The following is a 19,588-nucleotide window of genomic DNA, read 5'->3' as shown; positions in this document are numbered from 1 at the left end:
AACCGCCATTCATTTAAAACAAACGAAACAAACGAAACCCCCCAGTACCCGTACTACAGGCTAAATACACCTCTATATGTATATCTGAATATATATAAATTATATCAGCAGCTATACTCTCACGCATACACGAAAAACGAACCTAACCCCTTTGGAAAAAAGAAAACCACTCTTGTTGCACATACACACACCCTCCATACATCAGTATTGTGTGCAATTAAAGTACGACAACAAAAAAAGGCACTCGAGGAAACGAAGTTTAATAAGTCCAACAACCAACCCCCCCCCCCCCCCCCCCCCCCAAACACTCGCGGAATGTGAGTGAAGGATAAAATGGAAAAGAGGGTACCTTATTTGTCTAATGCTCACAACTTAGTGAGCAAACACACGGACACACCCTCAGAAACAATGTCGTCCAACGCCATCTCATCAAGCAGGATGGTCACTTTTCACGCATTTTTACTCTGTCCAGCCCTCGAGCTCGAGCCCAATGTACTTAACTAACAATACTGCAACAACAATGCATGTGTATGGAAATGAGTCGTAAACAAATGCATCGTCACCACTCTAAAAAAAAAGCATACAAAACTCACCCAAACACTCCATTTTGGTTTTGTGTGAAACAATACGTGTACAAGAGAAGAAAAGGGTTGACAAACACTCACTCACACAGGACACCACAGGACAACACAAAGCTGGTGGCAGCAGCTGGGCCATACACGCACACATACAGACCGACATCCCGCATTCATTAAAAATCTAGAAACCAGCTTAATAATATGAAACAAACAAAAAAAACGGATTCTATATTATTAATAAAAGAAAATCAACAACAGAGAAACAAACAAGTAGCTATATACAGTAAAGAAAAAGAAACAAGAATAAAGAGAAGAGAAAAATGAAGCAGTAAAAGTGAACATGAAGAAAGACGAATAGATAAAGTAGAAAGAAGATGATAGTAAGGAGAAAGTAGAGAAGAATAAACGTAAAACGTGTGTAATAGTGTGTGAGATGTATAAAAAATTGATTAAACAAAAACAAACAAGGATATAAATGGAAGTAAAAGTGGAGCAGTATGCGAGCGAAGCGAATAGGGAGAACATTGTAATGCAACCTAACAAGTCCGTCTGCGTGTGTAATAATGATGTGTAACTGTTTTTTTTTTTGTGTGTGTCTGTCTGCCGAACATACTCCGGGATGTGTTGTGTCCCAAGGTGGTGGCAGGACACTCACACACACACACACGCGTACACAATGGCAAAGGCCAAACAAAACACATCTATGCGTGCGTATATTTGTACGATTAGCGATTGAAAAAGCGATAAACACAACCAGGCAAGGCAGAGAGAACATTTTATGATAAGAAGACGACTAAAGCTCTATTACTCAACTCTCTATACCTGTGTGCTACTACAACAAATACTGCTACTACTGCTATTACCACCACCTCTACAGCGATGGGGTGCGACGCACTACGAAACCATCGCAGCTTTTCCGGCCTCCGTTTTAAAAACACATTGGAAAACGATTTGGGGGCAGTACACAAAACTACCAACCAACAAACGCCACAATGGACCCACGAAATATGAGGTAAGTGGACCTTTCATTCCTTTTTCATGTTTGAGTAATTTGATTAATAACAATATCCTTTTACCCCTTTCTCTCTCTCTCTCTCTCTCTCTCTCTCTCTCTCTCTCTCTCTCTCTCTATCGTTTTAGTGTCATTTTCGATGTAAAGAACTTTAATCTAAAATCTGGGAAAATGGTTCTTATAACAAATGAACAACACACATGACGCACAACAATGATGTAACAACACCTGTAAGCGCTGTTCAGGATAATCTACGATTGGTTTTGTGTTTATTCCTTATACGCTATAGTTATTATATTTTCGAATGGAGAAAATTCGCAGACAGAGATAGGCGAAAAGGGAAACAAGAAAATGAAGACAACAAATAGCAAGGATGGATTATTTTCCCTTTTTTATGGTGCGCTGTTTTGCTGCAACAGTTACAATTGTCATCTGCAAGCTGCTTAGCTTTAAATTGCACCCCAGTTTGTGGTAATTAATTAATCTGTCATGTATGTGAGTAATATGTGTGAGGCACAGTTTTGAAGATGCCAAGATGGCAGCTTCTTTTTTTGCAAGTTTTTCTTAAATGTTCTCCTTTTTTTTAATACTGTAAGAGTTTTATTTCTACGTTTCGAAATAGAAGGGTGTTTTTTAAGATTTTTTTTTTTTTGTATCCACCATTTTCTTTTTTGTTCCCAAGCACTCCTAGCTAAATACCGATTTTATTATTATTAATCAAACATTGCTTTGGTAGTAAAGATTTGAATCACATTCTATAAGCACCCGAGAGACCGACGGAGGGCGCCGTATCGTCGTCACATCGGTCACGTTTACATACAGAGTTAAACAGGCGTTTTTTTTTTTTTTTTATTGCCCGAGAGCAAAATGGTGCGCAGAACCAGAAACGGAAGTATTGTAAATGAAATAAAGAAGCGTTGAAAATGGTAAAAGCACACACGTGAATCGAGCTGAGAACGATGCCGAAGGCCGGATACTATCCTGTTGAAAGAAGTCCAGACAAAACAGTAGGACAGAACAAAACCATGGCGGCTGCCATGAACGGGTAGTGTATGTTGATAGTGGTAGTGGTCGGTAGCACACGTACAGTAAAATCCAACTTATCATCCCTTCTACTTCCTTGCTATATTCCCTTTCTTTTCAACCCTCCAACAAAGCTTTCCCATTCCTTGCATAAACACACACACACTCATCTAACATATCGTATATTTACGGTAGGCTTACTTTAGCGAAAAATGTAAAACAAAAAGGGCTAAACAAAAAACTAAAAACTTGTACTCACAGCAGATTGTGTCCATATACGTGTACCCGTGAACAAAGCGTTTGTGTGTGTACGCAAAACACACCCAAACAGATACACACACACACACACACAAAACAAGCAGGATGAGACGTGGTCAAAATGCAACTTATTCATAAGCGACAAAACAAACAACAACAAAATGGTTTATATTTCCGTTTTACCATTGCTTTAGTTTCGTCGTATATTAGATGGGACGAAGAGTTCTAAAAAACCGAAATCTTACTGTCCACAAAATGGGGCGTGTTGTGTTGTGTAAGTTAGTTGTGTGTAGTGGTAGTGGCGCTTTATTTTTCATTTCCTGTTTTCTTTCGTTTTTTTCTTCTTATCTTTTTTTTCCTTTCTTTTAGAGCGTCTTCAAATTACGTGCAAATAAAACATCATTTTATCATCTTCAAGAAATAAAATAAATAACAACGCGTGACAAATGGATTATATGAGAAGGGGAACGAGAAAAATATCACCAAAGCAACACGGCAGCTACTTAGATCGCTCGCGTGTGCTCTGACTCCACACATCCGTTTGAGAAGAGTTGGGTTGCTGTTTTATTTTTCGTCCATCACTTTTAGCTGTCAGCCAGTAGACAAGCTACTACACCGTAGAAGTGCACGTGGAAAAGAAGGTGTACAATCAAAGTAGCCGTCGACCGGTTGTCAATGTGACAACACGTGCACTCTCAACTCTCTATCATTCACACAGCTCAGAAAACCGTCCAATACAATGGCGCACATAAATGGTGAACAGGGACAAATGATTAACACATTGGTCAACCAATAATCATAATAATCCAGCAAATTCAGCATAACAACGTGCATATGTGTATGTTATACTATTGTTTCTCATCCTCCGCTTGTTGCAATAGCAAAAAAAAAAGTTGATGTGTGAAATGTGTCTGTTTGTAGCGGAAATTCTGTTTGATGGAAAAGAAAAAAATGTGTTTCTTTCAAAGAAAGTTTATCAAACAGACTTTCCAAACATTTTGCAAAAAACGAGTATAAAAATAACAAACGTGTGTATGTACATTAAAGTAAATTGAAGTGAAGAAAGTACTTTCCCTAGCATAGCGTTTTTTTTTTTTTGGTTCTTGTTCCGGTTTGCTTTTTTATATCGCAAATCGTTCCCATTTTTGCGTTTCTTGCTTCAAGATAAAAGCACAAGAAATGAGGGAAAAAATTCCACAAGAAACAAAAATAAACAGAAAATAACTACAACAAAGGATAGCACATGCAAGGAGCAAAGAAATATAAACAGAACATAACGCAAGAACATCATATAACAAGACACCACAGGCGAAGAAACAAGGCATAAAAACATAACAGCAAAAAGGGATGAAAATAGAACGAAAAGACACAATGACATTTTAGTAAAGCAAAGGTAGGAGGAGAAAGGTTGATTTGATCGTTGTTGAGTTGTTTAGCAAGACGAAAGAAGGAAAGCTGTAAAAGACATAAATATAAAAGGGAAAAAAATAAATATTCTCATTGCTGTGTGAAAGTTAGCAAAACAAAAAACAAGAAGATAAAAGAAAACAAAACACAGATAGTATATATAAACACACACACACAAACGCACACTTACAGACACAACAAATATCTAAAATATATATAATTGAGCCATGCAAAGAAACACATCCAAAAGCATATATATACACAGTATAGCAAAGTATTAAATGGCTTGGTTTTGGTTTTGTTTTTGCATATGACTTGTAACTCTTGCATAAACAAAAAAGAAACAAAGAATATGCCCCAACAGAGGAGAGAGCATAGGATTAAAACAAAGAGAAAGAGAAGGGAAGAAAAAAATTAGCAAACACTTAATATGTGTAAAAAACTCGTGGATCGTTTTAAGGTGAAGAAGATGTTTTTTCTTCTTAATTTTCATACCATTTCCTCCTGATAAATGCATCCAGTGTGTACTTGCAGTACCAGCTACCAAGGGACGACGAGCTTCAAAGAACCGCTCTTCAGCAGCTCTTCAATGTAATGTAATAGAAAGATAAATTAGAAAGAAAAAAATACAACAAAACGATTCTATTTTCAACAAACGTCCCCAATTTGAAATGTTTATTGACCATGCATGCAACAGGCGAGAAACGTAAAACGTTTTTGAGATGCAGAAACGATTTGTCCCCAAGTTATTTACTCAAGTTCCATAGATAGAAGAAACAGCAGCAAAACAGCTACAAGGAAAACAGCAAGAAAAACGTAACAAACTAACATAAGACGAGCTAAACATAAGAGCAAAAAATTGTGCGAATGTGTGTGGAATGCTGCAAAAATATGCCACCTTCCCTCTGTAATAATCCCAAAACAAGAAAAAACAAGAGGTGAAAAGAACACTTCTAAAAAACTTCAAAGTATATATGTAACACATGAACATGAACACAACACAAACGACCGTGCGCCTAATTTTTTGTCCATTTCCGTTTTACTTTACTGAATAAAATTTACTTAATAAAAACCAAAAAGTTGCGCGTATTGATTTTCCTTATTTTTAAAATGAGCTGCGAGACGGCCATCGACGACGGCAGCTTTCTTTGCGCTCCAGAAACGTTCAAAATTCGATTTTCGATACCAGGAGAGCATGCATCCTAGGAGGTAGTACTGATCATTCCTATGGGACATATGTGGCTCTCTTTCCCTCACATGTTATCACGCATCCTGAGATAAGTATCGTTGATCGTACTCTCTCTTCACAGGGGTTTCCTCGAGAATACTACCATGTGTTTCATGATCTATTTTTGTTTGATTCTTTAAGACGATAATTAACCAAGAAAACGATAAGATATTTAATGAATGTCACAAACAGAAATTGTACCAATAAATTATCTCTTCGGAACAATCGAATAACATGGTAAAATGGGTCAATTTCTAAAGATTCCTTAATATTAACTTTACTCTTATATCCAAGAGTGCCCCTGCAGCACCACACACGGGAGAGCAGTTGGTAGTGTGGGTGGTTTGAGCGAAAAGGATGGACACATTCTCCATCCTTTTCCTTTCGATCATCCCAGCCTGCTAGATTCGGCAAAACGCTCTAGAAACGGGCAAATTCTGTATTCTGGTACTAAGAGAGCATGCATCCTAGGAGGTAGCACTGATCATTCCTATGGGACATATGTGGTTCTCTTTCCGTCACATGTTATCACGCATCCTGTGATAAGTATCGTTGATCGTACTCTCTCTTCACAGGGGTTTCCTCGATAATACTACCATGTGTTTCATGATCTTTTTTTGTTTGATTCTTCAAAACGATAATTAACCAAGAAAACGGTAAGATATTTAATGAATGTCACAAACAGAAATTGAACAAATAAATTATCTCTTCGGAACAATCGAATAACATGGTAAAATGGGTCAATTTCTAAAGATTCCTTATTATTAACTTAACTCTTATATCCAAGAGTGCCCCTGCAGCACCACACACGGGAGAGCAGTTGGTAGTGTGTGTAGTTTGAGCGAAAAGGACGGACACATCCTCCATCCTTTTCCTTTCGATCATCCCAGCCTGCTAGATTCGGCAAAACGCTCTAGAAACGGACAAATTCTGTATTCTGGTACTAAGAGAGCATGCATCCTAGGAGGTAGCACTGATCATTCCTATGGGACATATGTGGTTCTCTTTCCGTCACATGTTATCACGCATCCTGTGATAAGTATCGTTGATCGTACTCTCTCTTCACAGGGGTTTCCTCGAGAATACTACCATGTGTTTCATGATCTATTTTTGTTTGATTCTTTAAGACCATAATTAACCAAGAAAACGATAAGATATTTAATGAATGTCACAAACAGAAATTGTACAAATAAATTATCTCTTCGGAACAATCGAATAACATGGTAAAATGGGTCAATTTCTAAAGATTCCTTATTATTAACTTAACTCTTATATCCAAGAGTGCCCCTGCAGCACCACACACGTGAGAGCAGTTGGTAGTGTGTGTAGTTTGAGCGAAAAGGGCGGACACATCTTCCATCCTTTCCCTTTCGATCATCCCAGCCTGCTAGATTCGGCAAAACGCTCTAGAAACGGACAAATTCTGTATTCTGGTACTAAGAGAGCATGCATCCTAGGAGGTAGCACTGATCATTCCTATGGGACATATGTGGTTCTCTTTCTGTCACATGTTATCACGCATCCTGTGATAAGTATCGTTGATCGTACTCTCTCTTCACAGGGGTTTCCTCGAGAATACTACCATGTGTTTCATGATCTATTTTTGTTTGATTCTTTAAGACGATAATTAACCAAGAAAACGATAAGATATTTAATGAATGTCACAAACAGAAATTGTACCAATAAATTATCTCTTCGGAACAATCGAATAACATGGTAAAATGGGTCAATTTCTAAAGATTCCTTAATATTAACTTTACTCTTATATCCAAGAGTGCCCCTGCAGCACCACACACGGGAGAGCAGTTGGTAGTGTGGGTGGTTTGAGCGAAAAGGATGGACACATTCTCCATCCTTTTCCTTTCGATCATCCCAGCCTGCTAGATTCGGCAAAACGCTCTAGAAACGGGCAAATTCTGTATTCTGGTACTAAGAGAGCATGCATCCTAGGAGGTAGCACTGATCATTCCTATGGGACATATGTGATTCTCTTTCCCTCACATGTTATCACGCATCCTGTGATAAGTATCGTTGATCGTACTCTCTCTTCACAGGGGTTTCCTCGATAATACTACCATGTGTTTCATGATCTTTTTTTGTTTGATTCTTCAAAACGATAATTAACCAAGAAAACGGTAAGATATTTAATGAATGTCACAAACAGAAATTGAACAAATAAATTATCTCTTCGGAACAATCGAATAACATGGTAAAATGGGTCAATTTCTAAAGATTCCTTATTATTAACTTAACTCTTATATCCAAGAGTGCCCCTGCAGCACCACACACGGGAGAGCAGTTGGTAGTGTGTGTAGTTTGAGCGAAAAGGACGGACACATCCTCCATCCTTTTCCTTTCGATCATCCCAGCCTGCTAGATTCGGCAAAACGCTCTAGAAACGGGCAAATTCTGTATTCTGGTACTAAGAGAGCATGCATCCTAGGCGGTAGCACTGATCATTCCTATGGGACATATGTGGTTCTCTTTCCGTCACATGTTATCACGCATCCTGTGATAAGTATCGTTGATCGTACTCTCTCTTCACAGGGGTTTCCTCGAGAATACTACCATGTGTTTCATGATCTATTTTTGTTTGATTCTTTAAGACCATAATTAACCAAGAAAACGATAAGATATTTAATGAATGTCACAAACAGAAATTGTACAAATAAATTATCTCTTCGGAACAATCGAATAACATGGTAAAATGGGTCAATTTCTAAAGATTCCTTATTATTAACTTAACTCTTATATCCAAGAGTGCCCCTGCAGCACCACACACGTGAGAGCAGTTGGTAGTGTGTGTAGTTTGAGCGAAAAGGGCGGACACATCTTCCATCCTTTCCCTTTCGATCATCCCAGCCTGCTAGATTCGGCAAAACGCTCTAGAAACGGACAAATTCTGTATTCTGGTACTAAGAGAGCATGCATCCTAGGAGGTAGCACTGATCATTCCTATGGGACATATGTGGTTCTCTTTCCCTCACATGTTATCACGCATCCTGTGATAAGTATCGTCGTTCGTACTCTCTCTTCACAGGGGTTTCCTTGATAATACTACCATGTGTTTCATGATCTATTTTTGTTTGATTCTTTAAGACGATAATTAGCCAAGAAAACGGTAAGATATTTAATGAATATCACGAACAGAAATTGTACAAATAAATTATCTTTTCGGAACACTCGAATAACATGGTAAAATGGGTCAATTTCTAAAGATTCCTTAGTATTAACTTAACTCTTATATCCAAGAGTGCCCCTGCAGCACCACACACGGGAGAGCAGTTGGTAGTGTGTGTAGTTTGAGCGAAAAGGACGGACACATCCTCCATCCTTTTCCTTTCGATCATCCCAGCCTGCTAGATTCGGCAAAACGCTCTAGAAACGGGCAAATTCTGTATTCTGGTACTAAGAGAGCATGCATCCTAGGAGGTAACATTGATTTCCATCAACTAGTCATACCTACCAGCTATCTCTCTTTCTCGCATCGTGATCGACAGTTTGTGATATATCAGTTATCAGGGAAAGCAGGCTACCATCTCTTTCTGCCGTTTTATCTTGCCAGTAGAATTAGCGCTACCAGGGGGAAGTGTTATTCGCAAAAAGAGAACAGCATCATCCTTCGGTCGCATTCTGTTCGATAGGTTAAGCCGAATACCAGTAGATCGTACGCTTGGGAAGGCAGAATCAATCGCAGTAGCTTTCTAACTTCACGATGAGATGTACGCTTTCTTCGCTGCCTTGGATATAGGGGATAATATATGGATTGCTTTGGTTTTATTTTCCCCTAATTTTGTATGCCTGCAAAATTGTTTTGGTTTGGACAATGATGTGTTTTATACTTTTTTTTTTATTAATAGACAATAAGAAAACGTAATGTTCACTTCAACCGACGATCATATCCTCCGACTTTGCTTACTCTTTCACTTTTGTTTCTCTTTTTATCATCAACTAACCTTATTCCGTGATAGTGTAATTGCATGCATTATTATTATCATCATCATAGCTTTCCTCTGACTGGTACTCTGTATCGTATCTTTTTCTCGTTTTTTTTCTCCTCCATTTTTATCCACTCAACAAACTCACCCAGAAACCTTATAAATTGACGGCTCTTACTTAAATCGCGCTTTTAGTTGTCCTTTAGTTGCCTTTAGTTGCTACAGCGCTTAATTATTATTGCGTTAGTACGTCTCGGCGGCATTCAACTTTAACTGGCTAAAATTACTTTTTCCTGGCCTGTTTTTTTTCTTTTGTATTGAAATAAGAGCTCGTTACCAATCTGTTATGAGTTCGTTCTGTTCTAGTATCGATCCTGCAAGAACATTGGAATCATGTTGATGTGGATTTCCGGGGCGTTAGTACTCTCTCCTTTGGTCCACACGGTCCTGTGGGGTAAAGGAATGTTTTATCGGGACACCTGCACCTTATACACGGTGTTGAAAGAAGGACCCATAGTGTATACAATTTATGGATTGTAAAATGGAAGTATGTTTTAAGTAAACAGTCCCGAATTGCAAAATTCCAATGCGTGTGGACATCGGTGGAACGTGAAAAAGTGTTCAACAAAGGATGGGATGGGAAAGCAATATGTATGCTTGGTTTCATCTATCTGTATACTCTACACGTCTGTAGACACAAATCAAAATTTTTTTTTCGTTTTTCCTCAACAATCAATCACAAACTTTTTACACTACACTCTTATCTTGAATCTATAATTTTTAAACTTTTTTACCTTTGCCTCCTTAATAATTCCTCATGATTTTCTTACTATTTTTTACTACTACGCTCTAAACCATTTTTGTGAACGATTTTCTAAAAACCTTTCACTCTCTATACGAACACAATTCGATTCCGACGTGTGTGCGGAACGGGAGCTTTCTCTTGTTCCTGTGCCCTACGACTTCATGAAAATACCTTTTGGCATGCTATTACTTGCAAAAAGATTAGGAAAGAGACAGAAAAGGGTACTGCAGGATGGGGGATGGGACTATGGTGCTAATACAAACACATTATTGCGAGTTGTTTGGGTGGTTTGTGGTGTGTTTCGCTGCCATTTACGCTTCGCGCCGGTAGATTTTCTCCATTATCTTAAAGAACAGTTCGTGCGGAAGGCCACGCGAAATCTGCTGGATGTGCGTTTTGATCATGTTGTACGATTCTTCCTCGTAGATGCTGTAGGTGGTCGGAAGTCCGAGCTGTTCGTACAACTTCTTCACTCGGGCAATGTTCTCGGGATCTAGAGACAAAATAAGAAATAAATATTGATTGTTAATTTAGGAGAACGGCTTGAAAATGTGTAACAAATCATAAATAGTGGCCGTAAATTGATCCCAAATGATGGATGAATCAAGCTTCGAATATAGGATCGACTAATCAATTACTAATTCAACCAAGTCATCAGCGATTCTGAACCTCCATAAACATTTCCCCTGTTTGTCCCCTGCCAAGCAAATCTAGGAGCTATCGACGCCGCGCATCGTTACAAATGTAATTCCACTGCTTTGAGGCCGGTTTGTACGGTTTCAACCTACCCGTTGATCCATAGCACGCCTTCATGATCTCCTTCTGTTCCTCGGTTGCACGCTGCATCGCAACCACCGCCAGCCAGCTGCACTTGCCCTCGGCAATATCGGTACCGACCTTACCGATCACCGCCGGATCACCGAAACAATCGAAGAAATCATCCTGCGTCTGATAGAACTGTCCAATTTCGAGCAGAATCGTTTTCGCCTGTCGGAACATCTCCGGATCGGTGTAGCTATAACAGAAAGCCGTCATAGAGTTAGTTGAAGCGATTCAGCATACCAAACTGCACACGGTTTCTTTCACTTACCCAGTAAGATGCATGGCCGCCGCAACCGGGAGGTAGAAAGTGTAGTAGGCAGTCTTGTGGAAAACGATCGATTTGTACAGATCCATCGTGTAATCCGTCACATCGAGCTTGGCCGAACGCAGATCGAGCGATTGGCCGATTGTCGTGATAAACTTCATGTCGTTAAACAGCTCCAGCAGCCTCGGATAGTACGGCTCGTTGCCGTACTGTGTTTTGATTAGGTTTGATATGGCCGCCTCGATCATGATGCCATCGTTAACGCCCGCCAGCTTCACATCGTCCAGCGTGTGCCAGCACGGTTGACCGCGGCGCGTAACGCTACCATCCATCACGTCATCCATGATCAGGAACATCGAATGTAGCTGCAAGAACGAGAATCACACACAGACCCGGTCAGTTATCACGCAGCAAGAGGATGGTTGGGCACGCTGCTTCCATGCATTCCCCTCCCGCCAGTTATTCGTGATAAATCAAGCCAATTTGCGTCATCGCTAGGGGTCACAAGGCACGGCGAGAATGGTTCGACAGTTCGATCCACAACCCACTGCACGGCAGTATCAGTAAAGGTCCTCGTGAAATTAGCACAACAACAAAAAAAGAGAGACGCTTATTCAACACAAAATAAAGCTCGTACGATTAGATGAATGGGAATTTGCAAACGAATAGGCTCGACCCGGTACTTGAGAGCATTGTGACTCTGGCTAACACTGCTTTTCTGGAACGTTGACATGGAGCCAGACTTAAAGGATCTTTGCTTATCTTTGCTCTTGAAAAGGTGTTCTTCATCGTCGCCAAGGAAACTTGCATGCGTTACCAAGGAGGCATTGTGTGGAGTGCTTTGTTGCATTCTTTGCATGTTTCTATGGCGGTCAGTTTGACTAGCCTGGACATAAATTTGACGTTTCGAGGACAATTCGCAAAGTAGTAGTAAACAAATTAGTAAACAACAAGCAAAAAGGGATTATGTTTTTCAATTTACTATCAAAGCTGATGGAGATAATTCCACACAATGGGCGCTTCTAACATTGCCCTTCGTTCCCTTTGCCAAGCTGGCAAATAAACAAACGAAAACAGATGCCACGTAATCTGGTAAACAGAGGCATAAAAATGATAAATATGTTTTCCAAAAATACGTCCACCGAAAACAGTTGAAGGTCACACCCCCAGGGTGTTAGTAGTTGTGTCTAGTCTCGTTTTGTCTCGTTTTTGGCTGTTTGTCTCTCCCCTCCGCACTTACCATCTCAATCGCCCATCCAAGGTACTGTGCCCTTCGAATGTTTTCCGGTGTAAGTTCTTCCGGACGGGCCAGCATCCGGTATGCAAGTACGCACGCCAATCCACGATTCTTCTTGCCCTGGGGGACATTGTACTGGAGCGCCTTTACGAACCATTTGGTCGCCACGTTCTTGTCGTACTTGCTGGCGTACGCGGTCAGATCGCGCACCACATCGGGAAAGACGGCCATAAACTCGCGGCTCTCGCTTTTCGGGACGGCCGTATGTGTGGCCGCTTCCGGTACGGATGAGTTGAGCGTCGAGAGAGTTCTGAAAATGAAGAATCAGGAACAGGGAAACGGTTGAATGTTTGATCTGGTGGTTGTGTTCATCGATTGATTACGAAGGCAATTAGCTGAGGCGTAAGTTACGGTGTAAATGAGCACCTTTTTTACAGAAACCTATTCAATGTAGCATTCCGAAGAGTCCGTGTGAAGAGGTGTTTGTAATTAGTGATAGTCCACAGGCAAATTAATGATCAATTTTTTTTTTGAGACTTTAAAACTAAACACTTAAGACTAATTAGTGAAGCCGTGGGGTGATTTAAGTGAACAAAAATATCCCAAACTAATTCACCAGGAGTTAAGGCAATTCGGATATCGATTAATCCTATCTATTTTTAGCAAATAGTAACCTTGAAGAAAACGAACACCGTTATCAACCTTATCTTCTATTGATATCCTCAAGATTTCAACACACATTCGACTATTCATCTAGAACCTTCGATGATCTTTGTCACCCTGCGAACTTCATATATAAAAGCGATAAATTACGTTGCACTGAAGTACTACAGAACTAGCAATATGACTAGCTGAAACATCGAGGAATAGAATAAATCGTTGCTCGTGTGTATGTGTGTGAGGTTATAAATTACGATCGTGGATAATATTAGCCGATTCCGATATACTGTGGGAGACTAGAGTGCCATCGGCACGTGCACGCAATCAGATTGAAAAAGGCGCATCGAAACACACCCCAAATGCGTCATCATAGCCCTCGATGCAAATGAAGTAATGTTTAGCACCATTTTCGCACCAACAAAAAGCGAACCGGGGAGTCGCCGAACTATCAGTTCTATCTCCAACCAGATACAGCAGGCACCGTGCCTTAAGCTGCTGTTTGGCTGTTTTATTAACATTAAACCGTCAAAAGGAACGAATGGAAAGTTAGGCTACAGGCGACCGTCCGTGTGTCGCCTTGCTGCAAGATGTTGGAGTGCTCAATTTGCAATTCCCAATACCATCTTGGGGCGGGAGGTAAACTATATTAGCAACGCCTATTTTTAACTAGCAAATAGAAGGCACGTTTGGACAGCCGGTGGGTTTGGAAAAGCTTACAATAAGTGGAATAAATTTAGATCGAGGTGGAAGTGATAAATATGAACTGTGCTGTTTTGTACATCAAGTACAATAGTAGTTTTCCTCCGCAACAAACAAAGCTCAACCATTCTTCTCTATATTTCACTTCAACAGCAATATCATGTTTACATCTTGATATAGGCAGCAGCAGCACAACAAATATGTTTATTTCCTTTTTGCCACTTCTAGTAATGTATAGTAGGGGGCATTGTGTTTAAGTTGTTTTGCGTCCTGTCACTCAAAGCGTCATACAAGAGGAAGGAGAGAGCTTTATTATCGCATGAATCAACACACCGTGCATGTGGGGATGTGTAGGATGTGTTGGAAGGGTTCGCTGGCGGCTTATCAGGACGACATCGTATTAAAACAGCATTCCAATCAGTTACACATGACCTTTCCCCTCTACTATCCGCTGGGCGAGTCGCCGGTGGGGGTCTCTTCTGTCCCATGTCGAGAGTTCTCAATCATTATGCAATTTCTCGTATGAGACTGTGTAAACACACGCAACTTTCCCTTCTGGCCTGCGACCGGTACATAGAGGAGGAATTAAAGTAAGCCTTTTTGCCCACCACAGAGTCGTGGCGCTGCGGCGTACACAATTTCAAGTGGCGCTATATTTGCGTCGTAACTCCGCGTCCAGGTACCAGACGCTATAGAATGAATCGAATCGATGTGACTGACAGGCACGGGGTGTGCGCGTGCTCTATGTTTCTCGCTCTCACTCTCGGGTGCGCGCATTTAATTCATCCGGCCGGCTTTTTGACCTTGGTGCGCGCTTCAAGCGCCTGGCAGGGTGAGCCGCATTAGAACGCGATCCGGTAATGAGTGTTTGGATCAACAATCCCTCTAGTAGCAGCTAGTCATTGGAGAGAACCTGTTTACATGCTGAGTTCCCTACAGAGAATAAACAGATTGCTTTACAAGGATTGCCACTGACACTTGCCATTCCTCTCATTTGACATATCATTCCTCTAAAGCGCTAGATACTTAGATGAGGGGTGGCTGGACTCACTATCCAACTACATGGTAATCAGCGAATCTAGCAAGCCATTAGATGGCCGGCGTGACCTAGCAAGACTTAGATGCCTCATTTTAAAGCTTAATACTTCTCTCCAACTGTATGTACACCGAATTTCCCCAAACGCGCGTTGTTGTTCCATTTACCGAGCTCTGTTCCCAATACCGAAAGAGCATGTGTTTGCCTGCCGGCTTTCATATCTTATACAACCTCGACGCCACGCTGGCGGCGCGAGTTCCAAAAACTGCGCAGTTATAATATCGCAAAACAAAAACCTGTGTGTGTGTAGCGGAAGAAAACAAACCGCACTTCGCGCCACCCCACCCCATCTCAACCGCGAGAGAGTTCCAACGTCCAGTCTCATTCGTGGCACATTCCTATGCGTGTAGAGCCAAGCCTACTGTGGCTGGGGGTCTCTCTGTATCGGCAGTTTTCCTTTTCTTTCCTTCTTGGCTGTTTGCTGGAGTAGTTTTACTCGAAACCAGGGAAAGATAACCGCCGGTGTGTATCAGATATTGCGAACTTCACACAACAGCATGGGCTGTGAAGGGTTGCAGCACGCACACGCACACCAAAAATAACGCAACATAAGGTTCATTTTCGCTTTCGATACAGCATCGTACCAAAACTTCAAATCCAAGCAACTTCAGAAACTTGGAATGTTTTGAATTATGTTGTTATTTTAAGACTAGAGGCTCTCTACTAGAGATTTTTAAAATATTCTTCTAGAATAAATGGAGTTGACCATTCTCTCATTTCCTCATTCACGGCGTTACCATCGCAACCAGCAATTTGCGTTGGAGGAGGCATTGGAAACAGACAACTGAATGCTTAATCGCCCTGCGAAACAAGTTTTACGTGGTGTATCCACCCAGATGTTACAGTATCGGTTATTCTTTGTTACTTTATGCCGTCGCTCCATGTCCGGATGACGTGCCGGTTTTTGCTTCGCCTGCTACTACCTACTGGACACGGATTAAAGATTTCAAACCGATGCAAAGGAAATACAGTTACGGATAGCGAATTCCCACACCGAGTTGTCGTACGTGATGTGGATGATGACCACATGAGGGGGCAGCGAGAGATCGTCGTGCTGTCATCATCAGGCCAACAACCAGCAAGACACGATAAGCACACACACAGCGCGCGTCACCCGAATATGGACGGAAGGCGCGAACGATGATTTCTGCTTAGAGGTGCGTGTTTTCTTTCTTCGCGCTTTCAAGGTCTTGTATGGCAAGTGTTACAATACATACATCTCCTTCATTGTAAACATGGCCACTCCTATAAGACAAGCTCGGAGTTGAATTTATATTTGCAGTCAAATCTTCCGCGTTGGAGTATTTCCGAATTCAAAGATTCAAAGAAATATGTACAAACTCTTCCAACAAAAACTGATATCGCATGAACACCGTCTCTTCTGTGTCTATCTGTCATTTCTTACTTCCCCTCCAAAAAAAAGGGCAATGGAAGAAAATAGGGGAAGTTTATGTCTAGGACGGATCACAACAAAACGGGTGCCTACGTGATTTTACCTCGTGAGTAAAATGCGTCGTAAACACACCCGGGCACCCCGGCGGAGCCCGTAGCCTTTTTTTTATTATTTGTATATTGCGTGTGCGCAAGTGTGCGTACACAGTATATACCCACATGACTACGGCAATGTAAAAAAAGGTCAAATCGGCTCATTATGCTGGAGAACACGCAAAAGAAAATAGGACAAAAACGAATTAACAACAAAAACAAACGGATAATATCGTACGTACGAGGCAGTTGTTCGCTCTTCAGGCGTGTTTGTGTGCGAATGCACGAGAAGAATGCATTTCTCCCGTACGCATTCGACCCTCGCTACGCATCGCACACACAACAGGAACAGGTTCTATTTATAGCATCAATAAAAACGCACACACTTTTGAGAAAAACAAAGTAGGGCTGGTCTCTTTTCTACAGTGATGGAAATAAACGCATCGCCACGAAGGTGACGCTGATGGTGAGATAATGACACTGTGCTGTGGCTTCTCAACACCTAGATAAACGAGACCCGGCGCGGACAACACACATATCCGCGAGCGAAAGAAACTCAGTGAACTTTGGACCGTGTCCGCGGGGGGGGGGGGGGGGGGTTCCATCATCTTGTGTCTTCCCACCCCGTGGGTCGTCGTTGTAAACGTCTTGAGAAATATTATCAGCGTGTGAGAAGATGGATACCGGTTTCGGAGAGACCCACACGACGATTTTTGGACGATTGAGTAATTGACTGCGGCGTGCCATGAATTGGAATTCCTCCCATTATCAATCTAATCGAGTTAATCAAAATGGAACTCTTCTATACGGCAAAAACCAGCTCAAAACTTTGTAACGTATACTCTTCCTCGTCACGACCATCGGATTGGGAGGTTTATCGACACCGTAAGGTTCATTTTCACATAATGCAAAAAGCCGATCCTCCCCTTCATCGAAACAGGGTGGTGAAATGCAACTCGGGACGGTGCATAACACCACACTTCCGTCTCGTGCGCGCTACGTAACTTCGCCACTAGGCACCAAAAAAAAAAAAAACGAAAAACAGACAAGAAATATTTCCTCAGCTTACCTCGACACCTTCTTCAGTCTTATCTGTTGCTTGCTGTCGCAGTTACGGCTGCTGGCCGCCGTCGGCTTCGGATGGTTCTGGCTCTCCGTCCGGATCGTCATAAAGTCAGAATTGTTCACCTCGCTGCTCTTGGAGATGGCGCGCGCCACCACGAAGCGAAGCAGGTTGTTGGCCTGTGTTGTTGTCGCTCGTGCCGCCATACCACTGCCGCCCCACCGTAACACAGGGGAAAACATCGTTGTGTATTTTCGTTCGAGTGTTTAACGCAAAGGAACTGGGATCTGGGATCCAAAAAAAAACGCCGGGCGAGTGTTGGAGTGATGCAACTCGAACGAAAAAAAAACGCACACACAAACTACCGACAATTGGCCGCCAGGTTTGGGAGTTTTAAGTTATTTCGAGTCCAGCAGCTTTGTAGCTGTTTTTTTGTCACTCACTGTACAGCACATACGGTGTTACGATGCGTGTGTATGTGTGTGTGCTTCGTTCGCTTCTCACCGGGATGTCACAAAACAGAATCGGAATCGGGTGTTAATCGATGCTTTTACCCCGTCGTGGGACTACACACACAACTTTCCTTTCCCGATATTATCGATCAACAGCGCGAAATGTTAATTTCCCTCGTGCTAGTGTGTCTCTGTTTATTGTCTTACCGACATTCCCGGGTGTGCCCACCACTAGAGCGCCTTTTCTCGTGCGAGCATAAAAAAAACCGGTTGGAATGTTTTTCGAAGCTGTCACCACCACTGACTGGGGGGATGATGGTTTTTGGGGTCGATTGAGCAAAGCCCACTTACACAACACGCACACACAAACAGCACCTTATGCACTGACGTCACGGTGAAAAGATTTGTCTACTTCGATAGGAAATTATGTTTATTTTTCTGCTCTTCTGCTGCACGGACACACGCCACTCACACACGGTACAATTCTCTTTGTCACTTTGTGGAACACTTGCTCGAGACATCCACGAACACCGCACAAGAAAAAGAAGAAAGAATGGTTCGATTCTCGTCAGGATTACACGGGTAAGTAAGTACACACCTCCGCTGCGTTCAAGCGCTAGCAAACAAATGTGAATGTTTTCTACGACGCATCTGCTTTTCAATCTCGCACACTCCCTCTCCGTGGATCAAAATAAAACGCAAAATGAACTCGCTTGTCTGGCTGGTCTGCCTGCACGCACACACACTTGGTGCGGTATATGCTTACTATGTGGGAATAAATTGTGCGTAGTTGCTATGTTGGTGCACAAAGAGTCATTTGCTTATGTTTTACATTATAATGTTTTAACTATTATTTTTACTACTATTTATCACATTATATTAAGCAGCATTTCACTACTTTTTGGTACAGTTTCCCTATTTTCCCTGTTTCCTGTTTTCGCCAGGCAAATGCAGTCGTTCGGCAAAAACTTCAAAAACTTTTATTAGTATCAATTATTTTGGCAGAAATTGATACTACATTGGTTGTTAAAGTATCAAAAAATGTTTCTACATACTTGGTTTGTGTGTTCCTATTTTCGGAATTGCGAGTACAGGTTTTAAAACACTAAAAATGGTGTAATTAATAAGAAAAATATTTAAAACTCTTCTCAACTCATGCTTAGTTTAAGTTTTGATCAAAAATGGTTACATAATTATTGCTATGCGGCTCATTTTCGTCACAAACAAGCATATTTTGACGTCTCCTTAAAATCACTCTGAAATCACACAAGGAAAAGAAGAAGTTATGCAGGAATGAGCGCTGAAAAATGCACATTTACCTTGTATCTATCTTCGGGCAGCCTTTAAAGTGAAAAATAAATTATTTATCGGGATTTTAAAATCTGAATGAGCTTTAAATACGCTTTAACTCCATTTTCTCGATCGGAAAAATCACACTTTAAATGCTTTTATGCACTAAACTAGTGCTTAATCACAAAACCTGCCACCGAACTATCGGCCCAAAGCGAAAGTGCATAAACGGTGCGCAAATATTTCCATGCTGTGGTAAATATCCATGTT

General features: G+C 41.3%; 2 protein-coding genes across 2 annotated transcripts in view; both read right to left on the bottom strand.

Moving 5' to 3' along the window:
- Positions 1-19,588, bottom strand: part of LOC126562251 (tubulin alpha-8 chain-like) — a 395,370-nt gene that overhangs the window by 122,770 nt on the left and 253,012 nt on the right. The window lies entirely within an intron of this gene.
- Positions 10,561-17,818, bottom strand: LOC126562288 (farnesyl pyrophosphate synthase). The gene is made up of 5 exons (XM_050218749.1): positions 17,583-17,818; positions 12,577-12,883; positions 11,340-11,701; positions 11,038-11,264; positions 10,561-10,742 (listed from the first exon to the last, which is right to left on the bottom strand). The coding sequence occupies exons 1-5, from the start codon at positions 17,816-17,818 to the stop codon at positions 10,561-10,563; spliced, it is 1,314 nt and encodes a 437-aa protein (XP_050074706.1).

Source organism: Anopheles maculipalpis, chromosome 3RL (genome assembly GCF_943734695.1).
Source record: "Anopheles maculipalpis chromosome 3RL, idAnoMacuDA_375_x, whole genome shotgun sequence".
NCBI classification, from domain to species: domain Eukaryota; kingdom Metazoa; phylum Arthropoda; class Insecta; order Diptera; family Culicidae; genus Anopheles; species Anopheles maculipalpis.
This window is presented reverse-complemented; position numbering and strand designations above follow the sequence as displayed.